Source organism: Sceloporus occidentalis, unplaced genomic scaffold (assembly GCF_023333645.1).
Source record: "Sceloporus occidentalis isolate IW3139 unplaced genomic scaffold, rSceOcc1.0.p SCAF_7, whole genome shotgun sequence".
Taxonomy (NCBI): domain Eukaryota; kingdom Metazoa; phylum Chordata; class Lepidosauria; order Squamata; family Phrynosomatidae; genus Sceloporus; species Sceloporus occidentalis.
Window position 1 is genome coordinate 58,472,283 of NW_028316987.1, and position 23,292 is coordinate 58,495,574.

The following is a 23,292-nucleotide window of genomic DNA, read 5'->3' on the forward strand; positions in this document are numbered from 1 at the left end:
TGGACTGACTCCCAGCATGCCTCAAGAGAGTTGGGGTTCAAGGGAATTGCAGTCTAGCAACAAGTGAAATGCTGCACTCTTCCCCACACTGATATGTAGGATATACTTTTTTCACCATACGTAGTCACTAAATCAATATCCTGAGTGTTATCAAATCATACAGAAGTTGATCAACAGTATATGAAAGCCCACCAGGAACTTGATAAGCCTCCTATGTTTGTTGTCTACTTGAAGTTGTAAAATGGGAGGAATTGCCAAGAACCTGATAGGATGCAATACACTGATCCCCAGGGTCTGGGATAAAGGCTGGGTGTTATTGGATTTGATAGAATTCAGTGGAGAATGGACCCTTTCCTTGCACTATATATATGTTATTAAAGAAGAGATTTACGAAGGTAATAAATAATATTCTGTACGCTGATTAGAAAAATATGCACTTTCCATGTCATTTTATTTTTCTCATTTGCATCACGGGGTGTAATTGTCATGAAACAAATAAGGTTCTATAAATCAAATATTGAGAGAGCCTCTATTTTGATAAAATGTTAAATAAATGACACTTTTTACAACTATTTGAGTTGGCGCTATGAATATTGTACATGCTACTTTAGACAGTAAGAAATAACTCAACAGCTTAAAAACAAATCTTTACCCACTGTAATGGCCTTTTTCTTGCGCACGCATGTAAAATGGTAACATTTAGAGTGCACAAGTAATTTATTTAAATAAGTATATGTACAAGGATAATGAGTGGAAAACTACAGAATTCAGTACAATGGCTGCATGCATGCACTGGAGGGGAAGTGAAATTCCAACAGGTCTTCTAGCAATGGAATCTGCACTGAAAACTCTGAAAAAGACTGAGGATTGGCTGTTATTTCCATCACCACATTGCAGGATCTTCATACCTGTAAAACATCATGAAAAGAAGAAATGTATTTTGATAGTCAGTAGGAGAGAAAGAAAAGAGAGGGGTTCATCTGTTGTTATTTTTATTATTTCTTTCATTATTTAAAAGTATCATGTATAAAATTACCTTCAGGCTATATCTCTAAGGGGCATGTTGCTTTAATTGTTGTGTGCCTTCAAGTCATTTCTAACTTATGGCAACCCTAAAGCAAACCTATAATGGGGTTGTCTTGGCAAAGTAACTAAGTAATGTCTCCTGGTCTGACCCCAACCTTCAGACTACTTTAACATCTTACTTAAAGCCATTGCCTTTCCCTGAGGCTGAGAGTATGTGACTTGCCCAAGGTTATTCAGGAGGCTGAGCTGGGAATTGAACTTTAGTCTCCAGAGCCATACCACTATGCCATGCTGGCTCTTTTTAAGGTGAATACAAAACATAAATAACTTAATGTTCAGACAAGAGTCCCATCTCCAAGATCTCATTATATGTCTGTAAATATTCCAAAATCCAAAACACTTCTGGTCACAAGCACTTCAAATAAAAGAGACTCAGTCTTATTAGTGAATATAGAGTACTTATGTATCCATACCTCTAGGTTATGAAGCCATAAATGTAATACAGAATGTAAGGCATACTTTTACTTATTTTAAGAAAAAATGATTTCTAATGTAGGCATATTAGCACCTCCTAGAACAGTGGTTCTCAATATCATACAGATGTTTTGGGCTTCAGTTTCCCCAGAGCCCCATCTAACATGAGCAGCAGACAGGAGTTACAAGAGCTGAGGACCACATTTTGTTGAACACTGCTCTAGAGCAAATTAATCCACTAGGGTTATTATCCCATGTATCTGCCTGTGAATAAGCTTCTCTGAACTCAACAGGAACTATTTTGATTAGTTTGTTGTATGCCTTCAAGTCGTTTCCAACTTATGGAGACCCTAAGGCGAACCCATCATGGGGTTTTCTTGGCAAGGTTTGTTCAGAGGAGGTTTGCCATTGCCTTCCCCTGAGGTATAACAAAATGGAAAAGTATTGCTGAGCATTCCACTATAGTAACATATTTGTTCCCTGTTAAAGTTGCACTATTAAAAATGCCAAGGGTTCATTTAGTCAAATTATTCTACACGCCACTTCCAGTGTTGCTGCACTGGGAATAGACTTTAGCAAGAGGGAGATCAATAAAAATAATTTAAAATTAACAGCCAACATTTATGACATTCATCTTTTAAACAGACATTTTAATCTTTTGCTAAGCTGTAAAACAGACATTTTCCACCATCAGCAGTTGACTCTTATAGCTGACACCCATTTTCATTCAAAAATCATTTTTAAAAAGCTTCAGACTTTCAATTCCAAGCTCCCTTGTGCCAGAGCTGGTTAGAAGTCGCCCTTGGCATTTATTTTAACAAGCACAGAAATATATAAAGTTGGAATACATTACAGATTCTCCAAAGAAGACCTGTGTGTATTTCTCTTACCATTTAATGAACTGGAAGCTTGGTTCTTCCCAGATGTTAATGTCAGATAAAATAAACACATTGGGCAACAGGAGCAGAACCACAGTGAGAGGTGTTTCCAGGTACACAGGTCCATTAGAAAAAGCAGGACTGGCCCATTATATTTTGCTGTTTGAGGCAGAGGACCAGATAGATCTTCCCTCTACCTTTGGCCTTACACTTTTCATGTATAGAATCAAATAGATTGGCAGCTCTCTCTTACTTTATGCACTGATAATGAGATAACCTCATCCACCACACCATGCAGGAGCATACTGGCTTAGTTAGCTCAAGAGAAGTGATGCAGGGCTACCCCCCTCCCCAGCATCTAATGCCTAAGGTGTCTGCCCTACTCTGTGTAACACAGGGATGGACACCACAAAAGGTCTAGGGACCACCCCTGCCTCAATCTCTAACTGGTGCCTGTTCACACTTAACAATTATAGTGTTATATTCCACTTCAGCTGCCATGGCTACATATGTGCTGCTGCTACCACTAGGTGGGTGCAGCCCATGTAACCTCCGGATAGAATCCGAGTTCAGCTAGCTGATTTGTAAAGCCAGGAGCCGATTTGCAAAGCCAGAACACATGCTAATGGTCACAATGCACACAATGCAATTTACAGCCAAAATGTAAATCATTACTATATGTGAAACTCCCTTTCCAGAATATATCTATTATGCTATGGTGAATCATTTGCCACACATGTGTAGCACAGCTTATGCCTGCATATTTCAATAACAAAATATCAGCCTTTGACTACAACTCCCAGAATCCCCAATTACTTTGTTGACTGTGGGATGCTGGGAGTTATAAAATATGTTGGAGAAAATGTGATACAACATAATGAAAATAAGTATCAGAAAGACTGCATATGCTTACCTAGACCTGGGGATATTTTCTGTGCTTTCTCTCAACAAAAGATCAGAGATCAGTGTCTCTGGGCTGGATCGCTTTCCATACCTGTTAAATGGATTTGCAACACATATGCATAAAACTAAGATTAAGTTATAAATTTTAGTTTAAAAAACTTTTAAAGTAAAAGCATTACTACCTGATGCACACATATCCCTAATGGTATACATCACACGGCTGCACAGCAACCTGTGAAATTCCTATTTTATGGGAGAGAACTAGAAAATGAAGGAAAGATCTTTTTAAAAACAAAAACAAAACAAAGCCTTAAATATATATTTATATATTAGAGAATACAAGGGAGAAGAAAAATGGAAATTATTTAAACTGTTTACACATTTCAACACTCTGGCTGTGACTTTTTCCACAAAATCACTGGCAGATGATCCAGGGATGGTCAACACAGAGGTGTTGCTAAACACAGAACTTGGAAATCATTTAAAAAAAAATAGAGCCACAATGCCCCCAAAAGTAATTAGCTGTCATTATAATTTTTAGAAGTTATGTTTTACTTCCTTGATTCTCAAAAGTAACTGAAACAAATTGTTGGCCTCTGTACAAAATTCACTGGTTTCTCATCCACTTTTTCTCAACATTCATGACAGATCACACAGCAGGATTTGAATCAGACAATAATCTTCCTTCACTACCCCTGAAACCATACATGTAATTTTAGAAAGTTACAGTTATACCAAAGAAGAGATTATGTTATCCTGCAATAAATTATAGTTGTAATGTAAAACAGGAGATTATTACATTCGTCTTGCTGCCAGGATAGACCTGGGATGTAACTTTCTTAAAGCGGATCTTATTGCATTCACCCATCGCTGGGCAGTATGAAGCCCATATGCAACACGGGCTTTTCTTGCAGCTTTTCAAGAATGGGATATTCTTGTTCTTGAAAAGATGTGGGACAAGCCCGGACAAGCTGTATACTGCCTGGCGATGGGTGAATGAGATAAGATCTGTCTTAAGAAAGTTACATCCTGGATCTATCCTGGCAGCGAAGCTAATGCGATAATCTCTTTAGTTACACCTTTGTTATTGGGGAAAGGAACTAGTTATAATTAACCAGTGATTTGTAAGTACTTACTTCCCAGCTGTGGCTAAATATCACATTTGTCTCCAGCATCTAGTGGAACCCTCCAGATTGGAGGTCTTAAGCAGAGGTTGGATAGGCATATTTCAGGAGTGCTTTAGCTGTGTATTCCTGCATGACTGGGGGTTGGGATAGACGGCCCTGTGGTCCCTTCCAATTCTAATATTCTATTATTTTAAGTTGATAGACTGCAACTCCCATCAGATCTAACCAGCATAGGCAGTAGTGAAGATGTTGGTTGCTGAAGTTCAATAATATCTGGAGGATAACACTTTGCCCACTACTGGATTAGATGCATAATCCTTATGAGCATGAATGTTCTGCTTTCAGCTGTCTTTGCTAATGGCTTCTGAAGGAGCTGTCCTTTGTGACTCTATCTTCATTTCTGACCACCATCATAAGTTTCTAATAAGCAATCAATCACTTTTGAAATAAAGCTTTCCTGTTACAGGTTTTTGTTTTGTTTTTTACATTAAGCATCCTATACATCCAAAGTCTTTCTCTGTTACATAACTGACAACATTTCTTTCAATATTTATCTCAGAAAAGCAAAATCTTGGTTTTAAATAAACAATTTGAAGAAAACCAGCTGCATTATTAATCAGCCCATACAGTAATTTAACAAAGTTAAACTCAGTGTTAAACTCAATCCTTTTCTAGACTGAATCATCCCAGATTCGTTTCTGTTTTCTTTCTCCAGTGTATTTAGACATGCCCCAAGCTCTGACAGTAGAATGAGTTAATATCCTTAAAGAAAATGCCTGGGCTTTTTATATTAGTTTACCAAATTAAAAATCCAATCCTGCTACCCATTATGAGGCAAAATCCTTATTGATGTAATTTAATAGTACTTCTGGATGCTGTCTTTTACAATAAAGATGACGCTCAGCTGCAGTAAATATAATGGAAATCCAGCAAAATTGCCCTGTGCTCATGCTTTATTGCCATAAACCAGGGCGCCTGTTGTAAAAAAGAAAAGTCTTTAACATCATGAGATTAGGGTTCTTTGTTAGTCTGGCTTGCAGTCTTGATTGGAGCGTGGAAAGTAACTGTTTAAAAAGTAATTTGCTGCACAACGTGTTTCCAAAAACCCTAAAGTAATTAATTAGCACCAATATTTACTAAAGAAAGACACTGGTCTCTTGTGCTATTTGCTACACTTTCATAGCTTTTTCATTGTCTTGGGGAAGGGCACCTTTGGACTGAGAACACCATAAAACATGGAAAATTCCACATAGAAAGCTGCTAAAATGCAGTTAACCAGTAACAAGAAGTAATTAACTAGAAGCATTACACACACAGACACACACACACACACACCTTATTACCACTTATTACACAGCTTTCAAAAAGTACCATTGTTATATGCTCATTACCCCTGAATCGGCTCTTGGCTTGATACAGACATGTTCTCAAATATTTTTCCTTCACCATAAAGCATCCTTTTTAAACAAACAAATAATGATTTCTCCAAAGAATGGCAGTCTGATTAGGAAATATCATGAGGTATAACAACCATTTCAGCTACTTTTGATTTCTGTTTGTATTCCAGGAAAAGTATATCATGGCAAAATATTGTCAAGATGGATGCGTTCAGATAGTTGTGTTACTTGAATAATGAATAGAACAGTAACATGGTATCCTGATGTTTTTCTCTATAGAATAATTCCTGCATGGGAATTTCAGGACATTGACTCCTATGAGGAAAAATTCAGGTAATTCTCACTGGTCTATTCTTCTTTCCACCATATTTGGGGATGTCGTGGAGGAGGGTGTTTTACCCCCCATTTTTTCCCCTAATCATGTCCCCAGCCCAAATTGCAAGTACGTAACTACTATTTGCATTTAGGAGGAAACCACCTGTTCCACTTCTTGGAAACAACAGGGTTTCAATGGAGAGGGACAGAGAATGAGTTCAATGCAACACCACAATGAGAATGTGTTTAAAAAGGGGGGGAAAGGCACCCCATGGCATCCCTGATCTAGTTCAGGAGCCCCTACTAGCTTGGCTTTTCAGTAACAAAGCAGTCTGTTAAATAAACAAGAAGAATATGCAAAAGGTGAGAGTTCAGGTTCAAGACACAAATGGCCATGATCACATCACTTTATAATTTTGGCTAAATAATTTGACATTCTTGTAACCAAGAGTAGCACAGGCAATTCCATTTCTGTTGGCTCACAGACCTTAATTCACAAAATGTTACCTGTTCTTAATTTTAAGACATGATTCCTTATTTGATAAACAGTGGCCTCAATCTACTTGTAGTTCCAGTTAAAGGAGATCCATTGAATCAACAAATATTTCTTAAGTGTTGACATACCGTTTAACAGTTCATTCAATAGCTCTATCCTAGTTGAGACTACCAGAATGTTTTAGTCCAAAGTGCTGTTTTTCAGCCTAATAAAGAACACTTGTTCCACATCAGCATGTCTTTAAAAAATACACCACAATCCTTCAGTGCATTGCACACCACACAAGGTAACAGGAAGTACCTTCAGATACACGCATTTTTAAGAGATAGCAATGTTCCTTATTTTGCAGCTCTTTAGTTGACAGTACTACAAAGAGTTACATTCATACAGCAATAAGACTGTCTAGAGGCACAATGGTGACCTGCCACATATAGACATGAAGAAATGTGATAGAAGAACCAATGAATCACAACTGTAGCCAGAAGAAATACACCTGGATAAAATGCCACTCTTGTGGGAACTGTTGCTATCAGTTCATCTACGGGATTATTCTTGTGAGCACATCGTGCCATTAAAAACTTTGAAGAGAAGCATTCCTTTTACCCATTATTTGGTAATTTCATTGCACAGACAGAGTTGTCAGTTTGGTAAAGGCATCTTAAACAAGATGATATTATCTTCCTCCCTTCTAGTGAAAGCAAAGAGCCAGTGAAAACCTAATTAAAACTATCTCATCTGGTTTGAATAGTAAATCAATTAAGAGATGAACCAAAACTGGACTGTGTTATGTAATAAGTGGCTGAATTAAGCTATTGTGCCATCTAAGTCAAGAGGTTTTCACCTTTTATTTGAATTCTGAAATTGAGTTCATAGAATCTCTCTCTCTCTTTCTGCAATTATGGCCACATCTTTTTTCTTTTTTGCAAAAAACTAATCCCGCCCCTAAAACCTGTGACCAACTGCATTATTTTTTATTTTAGAATTCATAATTTTTTTTCAACAAAAATTTATAAAAGTTGTACAATAAAATCACAAAACATCATAAGCATTAAAGATGTAATGGGCTGGATCTGGATTTAGTAATATTTAAAGTAGACCCACAGAGTCATAGTATGACACTGTGCAAGTTTAATCAGAGGTGTCAGCATGGTGTAGTGATCTGAGTTTTGGACTATGACTCTGGAGAACAGGGTTCAAATCCTGTCTCAGCCGTAGAAACCCATTGGGTGACCTTGGGCAAATCGCACTCTCTCAGCCTGAGAGGATGGCAATGGCAAACCTCTGAAGAAACTTGCCAATAAAATCCCATGATAGGGTCGCTATGAGTCAGAAATTACTTGAAGGCCCACAACAAGAAAAACAACAACAAAAGTCCTATTGTACTCAATGAGACATACTCTAAGATTTACTGCATTATTTCTGCAATGCAGATAAGACCTGCAATATCTTAGAAAACAATATAGGCAAGGAACACATTTTACCAAGAAATTAATTCCAGTGTTTCTCTTTTTCCGTTGCTACACATAATCTCTTTACATACTGCCTGCAGGATGAAGATGCAAAACAGCATTTTTGTCAAAAAGCCCTGACATTAATACTGCACATTTATTATATATACATGAATAGGAATTCCAGAGTTGTTTTGTTTTTGTTTTTAAAAAAATAAAATAAAAGATACACTGTACTGCACTTATTTTCTGTGATTTTTAGCAGCAACCTAAAACTTCTAGTACTTTTATTTATAGTTTTCATACTAAAAAGAGAAAGAGAGAGAGAGAGCATTTGAAAAAATTGAAAGTGGAGCAAGAGTAATCTTTGCTTCTTAGGATGCATACATATATTTGCACCCACTAGCATAAGCATAGTTTTTAAGCAAAACAATAACTTGTTGAACCTGTTTACTAAAGCTGAAAATGGGAAGAAAATTAAAAATGGAAGCTGGGATGCCTATTTCAAACTCCTTTCAATTCTGTCTTTCAAATATTTGACCCCAGCCTTAAAACTGAGTACAGATGGGCAAAACAGACTGCTTCACTTTGAACTTTATCGCACACCTTTTTTTTGCCCGTTACAGGAACTGGAAGGGGACTCTCGTGTGCACGCACGACCAGCCAAAAACAGATTTTATCACACACCAAAGCATCCTCCAAAAGGCCCCATTCCATCCCCTGGCGCCAAGCCATCCCCGTTCAGTGCTGATGGGTGCCATTTTCCTCGGTCGGAAAACTTCCAACCAGAACATTTAGCGTTCCTCAGCATGGGAGATATATCAACCACAGGTGAAAGTAAGTAGTTAGTTGTCCAAAATGGACAGTAACCTGGATGTCCCACAGATGAATAAGGCTTATTCATCTGAGAGCCTTATTCATCTGTGGGACATCCAGGTTACTGTCCATCTTGTACAACTAACTACTTACTTTCACCAGGTGTATCCACATATATTGATATATCTCCCATGCTGTAACAACAGCCTATTCCGACCACTGACGAAGACCCTTTGTCGAAACACATTTGGTCCTATTTTATCAATTTACACTTGTAATGGGCTTTCTATGTTATCCCTCCTATTTATGTCCTTGGAGGTGTTGAAAACTTCAGTTGTATTTGTATTTTATATGCATGACATCTCCAATATTTGATTTATTTGTTGGGATTTATAGTTCTTAAGCCTAGTACATATTGGCTACACTGGCTCTTTTACTCATTTGTCTCAGAAGTTTTTGATTTTATCTTTGAGCTTTGCACATAGACCACAGCATTTTTGTCTGTTTGCAGGATTGAATATATTTTACCTATCCCTTTCATTTTTTATCCAACTCTTCCAGTTTGTTTCCAATAAAACTATTGCTATTTTATGAACATTGCTCCTTTTTTTCCCCTAGATTTTTTTTATTCTGCAACTCTTTGTTTGGGTTTAGGGTCACACCTCTGTGGCTTCATCAGCTTTCTGCACCATCCAGCTCTCACACCCATACGTAGTGATGGGCAATACAATGGCTTGAACCATCCTCACTTTAGTGTTCAGTTGTGTAATTTTACACTTCAGGATATTGTCTAGTTCTTTCACAGCTGCCCTTCCCAGTCTTAGTCTTCTGCTGGTTTCTTGACTGCAATTTCCATTCTGGTCAATGATTGATCCAAGGTATGGGAAGTCTTTGACTATTTCAATTTCTTCATCATCTATAGTGAATTTGTGTAGATCCTCTATGGTTGCTGTTTTAGTTTTCTCAGTGTTCAACATTAAACCTGCCTTGACATTTTCTTCTTTGACTTTCCTTATTATTCCAAGTCCATGTTATTTTCTGCTAGTATTATGGTGTCCTCTACATATCTTCTTGTTGTACCTTCATGTCCTTTTCAACTTATGATGATGGGATTTTTTTGGCACAGTTTGTTCAGAGGAGGTTTATCATTGCCTTCCCCTGAGGCTGAGAGCATGTGACTTCATCCAAGGTCACATAGTGGGTTTCATGGAAGAGCTGGGAATCGAAACCCTGGTCTCCAGTGTCATAGTCCAACATTCAAACCACTATGCCACACTGGCTCCTATGTTGTTGACATTCCTGCCTCCAGATCTTCACTCCTCCTTCCTCTAATTCTAAGCCTGCTTTGTGTATGATATTTTCTCTGTATAAGTTGAACAAATAAGGAGATAAAATGCATCCTTATCTGACTCTCTTTCCAATTGGGAACCATTCTGTTTCTCCATGTTCTGTTCTGACGGTAGCCTCGTGTCCTGGAAGGGCACCTTCAGCAGAAGTACCTTTAACGATCATGTAGAAGACAGATCTTCAGCAGCTGTTGTTACCAGGTTTCATGACAAACAACAGCTGCTGAAATTCCCTCTTCATACGGCCATTAAGTGTAAGGAGCCCTCTTCAATTTTCAATATAGCAACCATAGGATAGGGTTATTATCAATGTCATCCCATCTGATAAATTTCCTATATGTTCCCACTGAAGGTGATCACACAAACCTAATTATTAAACAACCACCACTAACTAATCCTCTTACCTCATCACTCATCACATACAAGGTAGATACAAAATGTTTTCAAATGAGTCCATGTTTTAGACAGATTATAGATTCCTAGAGCTGGCAATGTTACATGTTGGATTGCAACTATTCTGGGAGTTTCAATCCAAAAAAGTACCTTTGCCAGACTTTGAGAGTTTCTGCTCAGCCTCAGAGGCAACCAGAAAACTGCAAAAACATAAAATAAGGAAGGGTGGTGAAAAGCTTTGAAAGAAGGCTTAGTTCAATCAAGACAAGAAAAATTCCCCTCATTGACAACAGTATGACAAGTGCTGGTATATCAATGGTGTATGCACCTCTTTCAAACTCATCTGTAACTCTGTGTGTGTGTGTGTGTGTATGCGTGCACACACGCACACACGCACACACCTTCAAATCACCTGTCAACTTAAGGCAATCCCATGAATTTCATAGGGTTTTCTTAGTCAAGGAATACTCAAAGATGATTTTCTCTGTTCCTTCCTCTGAAATATAGCCCACATCATTAGCAGTCTCCCATCCAAGTACTAACTAGGGCTCACCCTGCTTACCATTCAAGATCAAAAGGGATCAATGCCTTTCAGGTATTTAGGAAAACCCATCTGCAACTATACTTTCAGATCAGTCACAGCAGTGACACTTACTCTGTTTCCACATCATATTAGAATTAACATTCTCTCCTACTTCACACATACACTTTGTATGAGTTAGAATTTCTCTGTTAATATGTTTGGCTAAGGTAGATTTTCATAAGCGTCATTCATTTTAAATTTAAATCTTCAAGCTACACTTTCCCTATGGACTAAAATTGAACAAACCAAGGAAAGATAAATATAAAAATGAAATGGAAAAATATATTTCCCTTATGTAATTGCCATAGGGGAAGCAGTTTTAAGTCTATTGCTTAAAAGGGGTGGGAGAGACTTGCTATACCTTAAAGGCTCAAATATGTATGATGGTATTAGGTATCACAGACAAGTCTACTCATATCTGATGATGTGGAATGTAGTCTGTAAAACCATATGCCATCACGGCCAGACTCTCATTGGGAACTGACTCAAGTTAATCTTTCAGGGTGGCGGGGACACACATCAGGAGCTCTGTTAAAAATGTCATATTCTGGGCAGGCTCATGTGCGAGAAGGTGGTCTTTCAAATATCCTGGCCCCAAGCCATTAGGGTTCTGTAACTCAAAACCAACAGCTTGAATTGAGTTCAGAATCAAATTGCATTTCTGGTAGTGTACACAAATATAGCCACACATTTGAAAAATGTAAATGAAAGTAACTGAACAGCACTGCTTTGATGTAGAAACTGAATTTCAGAAGGAAACTGTAAAATTGAAGTAGATTTAATAAAACAATCAATAATAAGTGCTTATAGAAAGCACTAGATGTTTCAAGTTCCATCATCTTTGGTGCCATCCACTGCAATGCATTAAGCACACAAACACACTTTATTCCAAGATAAAGTGTGCACAATAATGTGTATGATAGAAAAAGGCATACAAAGATGTATACAACAGAGAAATGTTCATGCAAGAAGGGAGAGGAGAGCTCGGCCACAAGATATAGAACTGGGATGGAATCCGAATACTGGTAGGCTTCGGAGAAATACAATGGGAATAAGACCAACTAATTTTCACATCCCTACAAGCCACCAGAGTATCATGTCAACCCTTTGACATGAACAGTATCAGGGCTGGCTTGACCTATTATTTCTTTCAAAAAAAGAAGTGTATAAATATTGCTCAGTGAGAAGATGTGTGCCAGTCCTTTGCATCATGTCTAGTTCACCAGAACTGCCCCTATAGACGTATTAATTCACATAAAGGCTACATGAGGTTTACAGTCTTAAGATCCTCAAGGGATTTCTCTCAGTTCTACCACTATGACAGTCCTATCTGGTGAGCAAATAAGGAAGCCTTCTTGATGGCTGCTTTCAGGTTGTGGAATTCTCTCCCCTAGGAGGCTGGACTGGCCCCTCCTCTGCTCTCCTTTTACTAGCAACAAACACCTTTGTATTCAAACAGGCATTAAATGATCAATTGGCTGCAGGGAGTCTTTTTACAGGATGTTATTTTCAACTTCAAGTCACCTTGTCAGAAGAAAAGTGTGATATAAAATAAATAAATACAGAAATAAATGCATTCTCATCTTCACCTGTTGTGTTACAAAATGAGGTAACCTATGAACAAGGGGACCAGACATCCTCCTTTTCCAGGACATGTCCTACATTCCAACCTTCTGTCCAGGGGGAATTCCAAAATGACCTCCATTTTGAGCATAGCTAAGAAGCATGAACTTATATTTACAGTGGTGTTTTCAACTTTTATTGTGTAATGCTCTATATTTTTCTTGAATGACCTACATTTTGTGGTGCCTTGTCCTACTTTGCAGTTATGGCACCCTGCCTATGAATGACATTTGTTGAGTGAGCTTGGTGGGAGAAACTTCCACAACCCCCATTTCAAGTTTTTTTTTTCAAAAGCAAAATTATAATAAGGAATGGACCCTATAAAATTTGCTGCTAGAATACAGGTTTGGCTCCAGGATGTACCTCCTATTAGTTCAGAGAAGACCTGTTTATCTAACTGTGAAGAATCCTCATCCTATTCAGCAGCATCCCTTTGTACAGTACACCCTCCGTATCCAAGGGGGATATGTTCCCAGACTTTCCCCAGGAATCACAAAACCGTGGATAATAGCGAACCCTATTTAAATGAATGACTTACAGAGGAGGTTGACCTTAGAATCTTACTGGAGGATCTAGAGATCCCTAGCAAGAACCCCTCTCTAGACATTTCTAGGTCCTGCAGTGTGAGTCTATGGTCAACTTCTGCCAAAAACAGAAATCATGCTGCAGGGCCTAGAAAATCCCTAGAGAGAATATTTTTTTGAACATGGGTAACTGAAACCACAAGTATTGGTCCCACAGAGGATTGGAGGGATTGGCATGGAAATGAAGTGGGCAGAGGAGACTGCTCCCATCAACCCAGTTGCATGCCCCTACATCTGGATTTGCTTTGAGTCAAAATATACGATGGACAAAGCATTTTGAGTTGCATTCTCTGGTTATTTATTTATTTATTTATTTATTTATTTAAACACGCCAGTGACTACTTTACATGGTACAAAATTTTTCTACTATCCAGTGTGTCAAGCAGACACGTTGCTCCTTTGAGACATAGTCACAGAAGTGTAGAGGTTTTAGGAATCCCTATGTAGAACTTAGTAGTCACAAAGGACACTTTTTTAATCATCAGAGGCAAGAAGATAATGCTAAGTATGCAATTAAGGAACACACTTTTTGGGAACTCATTCCCAATAAAATCAAGCAAATTGACAATCACAAGCTGTCCAAAGTGGCCAGAGGAAGTTGACCCTACTCAGCTTGTGGACACTAATCTTAGACTAGCTTAGTGTTTATTTACAGAGCTGTACTCCATTAGACTGAGATCTCTCACAAATAATAGATCTGTGTCAAATAAATTGATAATTCAGTATTTCACTGTCTCACAGACTCCTGTTTCCCTTAATCCAAGAAACATTCAGAATATGCTCACACAGCTATCATCACTCCCTAATAACTTTAGCAACAAGCAAGAAAAACTGCATTCAAGTACCTTTACAAAATGATTTCAAGTTGATGAGGCCACTGAAAATACACTAGAGATCTGAACTACCTGTCAACAGAGGTGTGGAAAAAGCTATTGCAAAACATTAAAAAAATAAAAGAGAAGTTTTTCTTTTTAAAAGGGGATGTTTATGAAAAGTGTATGTGCACAATGCAATATTAGTGAACAAAGAATGTTCCATGGGTCACATGTACCTTCTAAATATATATATTTTGGGTCCCAAACCAAACCTTTACCAAGAAATGAAACAAAAATGATACGCTACTGAAAACAAGCAGCATGATCGGCGATATTTTAAAGATGGGGGGCAGAGATAGCTTATACATTTGGAGGGGAAAATTAGACTACAATTCCTAGAATCTCCCAACTCATGGACCAAAAATGTGGGTGTTATAGTCCTCCTCCCAAAAAACTTTGTCAAGCTCCAACAAATGAGTGCATCAATAAAGCAGTTTGACATTACTTTAGCTGACATGACTCTACCCTACAGTAAACTGGGATTGTAGGTGGATGAAGAACCAGTTTGCTTTGACAGACCAGACTGAATACCTCACCAATTTACAAATCCCAGAATTCTGTAGGATGGAGCCATGACAGCTAAAGAGGTGTCAAAGGATTTTTTATTTCTGCAGTGTGGAAGAGCTGAATATCATTTAGTCCATCACTCACTATACAGCACTGGCTCCATTTTACTGTTAGATCACTGCGTAGTTTCCAGCACCTTGGCAAGAACTGCCAACTTACTATTCTTTAACAACAGATGCAATGTTTTGCTGTCTGAATTAATGGATGAAATAAAGAACATTTGGAGAAAGTGGATTTCGATGTAAGAACTATGCTCCATTCAGTTTCAGTATTCAAAACAAATTCTTAAATCCAACAACCTTAGAACTGATGTAGTGATTTAATTATTGGACTCAAGCTCTGGGAAACAAGGATTCCAGGCCCTGCTGAACCATGGAAACCCATTGTGTGACCTTAGAGAAGTAACACTTTCTCAGCCTAAGAGGAAAGCAAAGGCAAAACCTCTGCTGAATAAATCTTGCCATGAAAACCCTATGATAGGGTTGACTTGAAGGCACAAAACAATATGTTAGCCACCATTTGGTAAATGTTTGCCTGTACTGACCCACAGCCAGTTTGAGTGTTGGACTATGATTCTGGCATAATAGTTTTGAGTGTTGCGACTATGATCCTGGAGACCAGGATTCAATTCTCTGCTTGGCCATGAAACCCACTGGGTGACCTTGAACACGTAACATTTTCTCTGCCTCAAGGGAAAGCAATGGCAAGCTCCTATGGACAAATCTTGCCAATAAACTCCATGATAAGTAGGAATTGAGTAGGAATGCAACATAAGTTGTATAACTTATTGTATTGCCATAGGTAAGAAATGTAAGTTGCATCACCATAAGTAGGAAATGACTTGAAGGCATACAACAACAAACTGACCCAGAGATTAGACCATAAGCACCAAAGTGAGAGCACAGTAACCCAATTGTATGGATGCTCTTGGCATGAATTTCATATAGACTCTACTCTCAGCTCTTGGTAGCCAGGTGATGAAGGATGAACATCAGCAAAGATTCTCTTATAGATGACCTGCTGACTCTCTGTGGGGTATACCTGGGCAGACTGTGTAATCTGGCTGTCTCATCACATCCACAAACAGACAAACATTGATTTCTTCAGAGCTCCAGACATGAATTATAAACAAGGTTAATTGTCAAAGTTCTCTGCCTCCCACTCGAATTATAGGTGCTTCAGAGGAGAACAAAATGATAGCAGAAAAGTGGTTTGTCTTTGGTTTTTGCTAAATGCTGCATCAGTGACAACTCAATGGTGATTGCCTATTATCTATTTCACTCATGTCTTCACATGATAGATGGTGAACAATTGTGTGGAAACTAGTCCCCATCAAAAGAAGGTAGATTTTTAACACTGCCTAGTTTAGATTCGTTGACTTTTTAAACCTAGTCTAGAATCTAAAATTATTTTCTGCCTTGTTAATATAAAACTTATTAGCTTCTCCACTGATAAAGAATCTGCAAATGGAAGCTAACATGCTTCAATCACAACAGAGACAGCTTTGAGTTTACAGCTGTGTTTTATATTTTCAAAAATGGAGTGAAATTTTCATGCCTTTTGCACGTTGAGATTATTCTTGATGAAAGGTGAAAGCATCGTATTACAGGCTGAGTATCCCTTATTTTAAAATATGAATTCTAAAATGCTCCAAAATCCAAAACTTTTTTCATGGGTGGCTGAGATAGTGATACTTTTGCTTTCTGATGGTTCAATGTACACAAACTTTGTTTCATGCACAAAATTACTGAAAATGTTATCTATAAAATTACTTTCAGGCTATGTGAATAAGGTGTATACAAAACATAAATGAATTTCATGTTTAGACTTGGGTTTCATCTCCAAGATATCTCATAGTGTATATTCAAATATTCCAAATCTGAAAAAATTCAAAATCCAAAACACTTCTGGTCCCAAGCATTTTGGATAAGGGAGACACAGCCTGTATTACTGAACATACAGCAATGTCTGTAGACACTTCCTCCCTCAATCAGGGCATCATTCAGACACTGTGACCTCAGGTCAGGGTGCCTTCCCACAGTTCTCTTGCCCCCACTATATTCCAACCTGGTTTTGGTAACATCCTAATGAAGAGATTTGGAGATGCCAAAAGCTTGCACCCATTTTTGAACGATCTAACAGAAGTATTGCAAGTATATGGATTTGAGATGGCTATTTTGTTTTTGGAAAGCAAGGTAGTCTCCTAACACCACATCTGCTTCATCTCAGAAGAGGAAACTATTCTGGAGTTCAAAAGGCTGCATATGTGCATCAGTGTGGGAGCACACTTTTAAAGCAGTGGTGTAAATGACAGGCTTTCTTTCCCCGTGTATACATAATCACACATTCCTCTGCCTCTGCCTCCTCCTCCTCATTGTCTCCTACTCTCCTGCAATCCTGGAATCTTGTAAATTTTCACCGCAGTTCTCTAGATTCTTTGCTTAGAAAAGAACAATCCGTTCCATATCTGCTTTTAAAACAAACATTCTGGCAGAGGACACCAGAATGACAATAGGGGAATGAAGGGATGAAATAACCCACTCATCTGCAGCATTATTGACCATCCCTCTACTGCAGGTGAGTTAATTCCATTACTTCATAGTTAAAAGACTGCACAGTCACATGTGAAAGACTACAATGTATTTCACAAAGAAGGGCATGTGGAATTACAGTGAGACAAATTATAGGAGTGCAATCATTTGTGTAGTAGGATCTCTAGAAATAAGGTATAGAAGGAAGGACTAGTTGTTGTGAACCTTCAAGTTGTGGTAACTCAAAGTGAACCTATCATGGACCTTTCTTGGCAAGATTTGTTCAGTGGGGTGCCTCTTTTGGCTGCCTCTTAAGCTGAGAGAGTGTAACTTGCCTGAGTTCATCAGTGGGTTTCCATCGCTGAGTGGGGATTCAATCCCTGCTCCTCCAGAGTCCTAATCCAACATTCAGACCACTACATCATGCTGGCACTGGAGTCTCAACATAAAGTACAGAAGAAAGGCACATTTGTCACAGATTCTCTAAAGATTGTTATTGTTATGTGCCATCAAATTGTTTCTAACTTATGGAGACCCTAAGGCAAACCTATCATGGGGTTTTCTGAAGCTGAGCGTGACTTGCCCAAAGTCACCCAGTGGGTTTCCATGGCTGAGTAGAGAATCAAACCCTGATCTCCATCATTGTAGTCCACCACTTAAACCACTACACCATGCTGTCTGTCTGTCTGTCTGTCTGTCTGTCTGTCTGTCTGTCTGTCTGTCTCTCTCTCTCTCTTGCTAAAGATACAACATATTTAATAGTTACCTGAAAGGGAAAAGTGAGTAGAAGTCAAGAGTGACAAATGTGCTGTGGGATTCCTCCACAATGGAACATCAATAAGAATTTAGAATAAGAATACAAATTTTGTTGTCTCTATTCCTGTCTCTAGGTGTTACATTTTTACCTTTCTGAAGGCAAGGCAGACTACAAACTATGAAGATACCTTGTTCTGGGCAGTTGTATTGGATGCAACCTGAGATTCATGATACACCAATGGCAGCTAGTGGCTTTCATATCAGTGAAGTGAAATGCTAGATTTCAGCCTCAGGGTTAAATGTGCTGAATGCTATTCCCAAAATAGGTTCAACGTCTTGGATGGCATTTTCAAAGATAGGACTGAATTTCAGAGTGGATTTGCTGCCTCACTGACATGGGAACCACCAGCCCCCACTGATATGCATGTGATCAATTAAACTGTAGTTCACAAAAGCCCATGCCTTTGTGATTTTTTTGGTATTTAATGTGCTACAAATTCTCTTTTTGTGCATGTTTGCCTGCCCATAACAGACTAAAGTTGTAGATATTGATTAACGTGGATTCTAGGAACCATGTGCAAAGGCTTTTAAGGGACAGAGGAACTTTGCCTTAATAGAAAATGGCTGCTCCACAAACAATTCAAAGTCACTAGAGGTGAGGGGACGCTTCACTGACATTTCAGAAGCACAATCGGCTTTCACACTCTCACATTTCAGGTACATTTTACTGGCACTTAACCCACGGTAAGCAGTGGTGTGAAAATCTTCATTGAGAAAGAAAAACATCCCCTTACATGATTTTCCTGAACCTAGTTGCCTTCAGATGTTTTTGGACTACATCTCCCATTATCCTTGACATTTGATGATGTTGGAAACAGTTTATGTAAGTTATTGACCAAAACATCTGGAGCAGACCATGCTGAAGCAAAACCTTTTGCATGGCAGGAGTCCTTAGGAAAGATGTAAAAGTCACTTCTAGGAGTACGATTCTCAGAAAATTCTCCAGGGAGCATAGCCAGTGGCCATAGGGAATCCTAGGTGCTGCCACCCAATAAAGTATAGTAGACCCTTGGTATCTGCTGGGTTTGGTTCCAGGACCCTGCCCCTCACCAAAATCTATGGATGCTCAAGTCCCATTAAATACATAGACACAATAAAATGGTATCCCTTATATAAAATAGCAAAATCAAGGTTTGCTTTTTGAAGTTTATATGTTTTTGGAACATTTTCAAACCATGGATGATTGCATCCATAGGTAAACAAATCCATGGATATGGAGGGATGAGTGTAATTTTCTGGTTGCTGTACCTTCCGTCTTGCCACATGGGTTAATGCTCCAGTACCTACCTCTGCCGTGTGATGAGGTTGATGTAATGCCTCAGGGCCGAGTAGTATCTGGCCATGTCTTCTGCTGGAGCATCCTCCCCTGGACTGTCCGGTTTAGATGGATATGCTTCTGCCAGCGTCCCCAGGCAGATCAGCAGGCACAGAGCAAGGGTCATCACCGACAGCCACAACCGCATGGTCCCCTGCATCTGGAAGACATCAGAAAGGATGGGGAAGGGAGGGCAGAGACCATGGCATGAAAGAATTCAAGCAACATTTGCTTTGTGTGGTGGGATAGAGAGACTGCAAAACCATCACCAGCAGTCCCTTGTTTTCAGAAGCACCCTTTCAAGTAACAAATCTGCCCAAATCTTTTAAACAGTTTGTGATGAGTCTTTCTATATTTTAATCTTAACTATTTGATTACACTTTGCTGTATGCCCAACACAGCTACTCCTGGATATGCTTCTTATTTTTAATGAACTGTCCAAGGCTGCATCCGCACTGCAGAAATAGTCCCGTTTGACATTGCTTTAACTGCCATGGCTCAGTGCTGTGGAATTCCGGAAAGTGTAGTTTCATGAGACATTTAGCCTTCTCTGTCAGAGGGCTCTGGTGCCACAACTAACTAGAATTCCAAGAATTCAATAAGATTGAGCCATGGCAGTTAAAGTGGTGTCAAACTGGATTATTTCTGCAGTATGGATGTAGCCCAAGTTGTCCAACCCTGAAATAGAAGGGACAAAGACCAAAGAAGAGTTTTGTGAAGCTTAAAAGCTTGCATAGAATCTGTCACCAGAAGAAATCGATTCAGTTAGCTTGCTCCTTTGGAGGGGAGGAAGTTCCTCTTAAATCTTCTCAATATGTAAGTTCATTATCATTCTTACAACTTCTCCAAGGCTATTATACCCTATGCATGAAAAGAAACAGAAACATCTAATGAACTTTCACATTTCTCCTTTAAAGATGAGAGCCTTCTGTGTTACGTCTTTTTCAGCATAAAAGATGGGGAGGAAGGGTGGAAAAGAAGCATGGTGTTATCTCTAAGACTGGTTTATTTTAGCCTGAGCTTTCCAGGATTACAAACCACTTTCTCAGATACATTGATGGAGGAGAATATTCAAGCTTCAGGTACATATATGCAATTGAATAGTTGTGGGAGTGAGAGTGAAGTAGGATACAGAAAAACCCAATGGTTGTACAGGGGACAGAAACCCAGCTTGGTGTAGTGGTTTGAGTGTAGGACTCCAGCTCCGAGAAATCAGGATTCGAATCCCCGCTCAGCCATGGAAACCCACTGGGTGGCCTTATGCAAGTCACACTCTCTCAGGAGGGGACTGCCAAACCTCCTCTGAACAAACCTTGCCAAGAAAACCCCACGATAGGTTCACTTTAGGGCTGCGGTAAGTTGGAAATGATTTGAAGGCACACGACGACAACAACAAAATGATGGGAATAACCCTTTGGAGGACTGGCTTAGCAGAGACATTCTGGCATCTAGAAGCTTGTGAACAGATTTGCTAGGCTGTTGTCTTTGAAACTGAAAAGCAATACATCCCACTTTTGAGGAAGTTAGTTCTCTTAAAGCTGTTAAAATTAATACCACAGCAGTAATGAAAACTAGTTTACAATATTACCCAGTTTAGCTGTCTGCCTCCCTTTCCAATCTCCCTTGAAATTCCCTTGTTGGTCCCTTCAAGCTCAGCTCAGGACTGTCAATAGTCAATTTCCAAGGAAATCTTCCCCATGCTGTTTAGGAACTGAACTCAGGACAACCTGCATTTTAAAACTCCTGCCAGAATAAACAGGTTCGTCTCAAAGATATTCCTTGGATCCCTTTGTACCTTTTATGAAAAGTAAAACTGAGGTTCAGGATGGTTAATTTTGAGACAAATTGTAATGGCAAATCACTTTATAGACATAAGATTATGTAGGATAACAAGATAAGAAGAAGAAATCATGTACACAAGCATTGAAGATAAGGATAAAGAAGATAAAGAAGACGACGATGGACATTTAAGTAACTTAAATTGTGAATTTGTAACCAAAAGCTAATCTTTGTAGTCGAAGATATCTATTAAGTCCATGCATGTTACCAGTGATAGTTATGGATTTGCCTATATGAATGAGAGCGAATGTATGAATTTAAATAAGTGTATTTTGTACTATTTAGATTAATTTTTAAAAAAGGGGGGGGGGAGTAAAACTGAGGTTCTTTGCCGCTGAACTACAATCCCTCCCAAAGACACATGGTCCTGTGGATTTCAAATGCAATCTATATTCTTTCGGATATTAATATATCCAAAAGGACATTTTGGAAATATACATAAGAGCCAATGTGGTGAAGGGGTTTGTGTACTGGATTGAGCTGAAGGCACATAACAATATGTTAGGCACCATTTGTATCTGTACTGACCCAGAACCAACGTAGCATGGCAGTTAATATTGTTATTGTGAAGCCACTCTGAGTCCCAGTTCTGGGAAAAGAGCGGGATACAAATAAATATGGTGGTGGTGATGGCGGTGGTTTGAGTGTTTTTAAAAACATATTTGTATGGGGTATTCCAATTAAAACATCACACGTTTATACCATACATTCAAACCATCGACAATCATCATGCATCTATAACAATCTCCTATACACTTCTATAGTATTATAGTTTCTATAATTTCATAATAGACTAACTTAAACACGTGTCTCTTTGTCTTTTCAATTCAGCAATCGATCAGGTCAATGGATCTTCCCTTTCTTCTCCCCTTCTCATTTCCTTCTATCTCTAACCCTATCTATTCCTTTCTCCCTTTTTCTCTCTTTCCCTTTCTCTTTCTCTCCTTCTCCTTGTTTTCACAGTTCCTCTTACAGTGGCTTGAGTGTGAAGACTCTGGAGACCAGGGTTCAATTCCTTGCTCAGCCACAAAGCCTCCAGGTTGACCTTGGCTGGGTCACACTCTCTCAGCCTCAGGAGAAGGCAAGGGCAACCCTCTTCTGAAACTTTGCCAGGAAAACTCCCACGATAGATTTGCCTTAGGATGGCCATAAGTCAGACACAACTTGAAGGCACCCAACAACAACGCTTCAGGCAACTTTTGACACACCAAGAAAGAGACATTAGAAAGTGTAGATTCTTGAAAAGCAAAGGAAGGAGGAAAACCTTCCTTTCTCTCTCTTGACCAGGTATTCTTTCCTTTTTAAAAAATCAGGAAAGGATGGAGGATTGGGCTGCGAAAAGAACCTGGCTGCCTTTCCCCAAAAGTAGGAAGGGTGTTGTTTTTTGCTGGAAAGTAACTCTGACCAGAACAATTCCAAGCAAACCCACTTTAAGAGACTCTCATCAAGAAGTTGCCAGGTTTAAAAGGCAAGTGAAAGACAACTCAGGAGGAGAAACCCTCCATCCCTGAGAGAGAAAAGCTGCAGAAGAAAGAGGAGTTAAGTTATGGGTTTTTGGAGGATGCAAAGTGCATCAAAAGAGATGGCAGGCGTCCACATCAGGGAAATGATCCGGTTTGATGGCGCTTTAAGTGCCCCAGCTGCAGGCTATGGAATTCTGGGCATGGTCGTTGGTTGTGGCGCCAGAGCCTGCAGCTGGGGCACTTAAAGCGCGATCAAATCGGATCATTTCCCTAATGTGGATCAGAACTAAAGGGGGAAGAGAAAGAGAGGGACGGAGAAAGAGAAGAGCCATGCCCAAATGAAGCAGGAGGGCACCCACTGCTCACCTTTTGCGTAGCTGCCTCCCTGGCTTCTGCTCCTGGACTTGATCTTCCGCCGCTTCCTCGGCAAAGTGTGGCTGTGAGTTGCGAGGAATGTGGGGCTGGGCACCTCGTCGC

At 39.2% G+C, this 23,292-nt stretch overlaps 1 protein-coding gene across 1 annotated transcript; it reads right to left on the reverse strand.

The window, feature by feature from the left end:
- Window positions 1-395: 395 nt before the first annotated feature.
- Window positions 396-23,282, reverse strand: NPY (neuropeptide Y). The gene is made up of 4 exons (XM_089531351.1): window positions 23,182-23,282; window positions 19,486-19,673; window positions 3,292-3,372; window positions 396-908 (listed from the first exon to the last, which is right to left on the reverse strand). Exons 2-4 carry the CDS (start codon window positions 19,671-19,673, stop codon window positions 884-886), a joined length of 294 nt encoding a protein of 97 aa, XP_089387477.1. The 5' UTR covers window positions 23,182-23,282; the 3' UTR covers window positions 396-883.
- Between the last annotated feature and the right edge of the window lie 10 nt (window positions 23,283-23,292).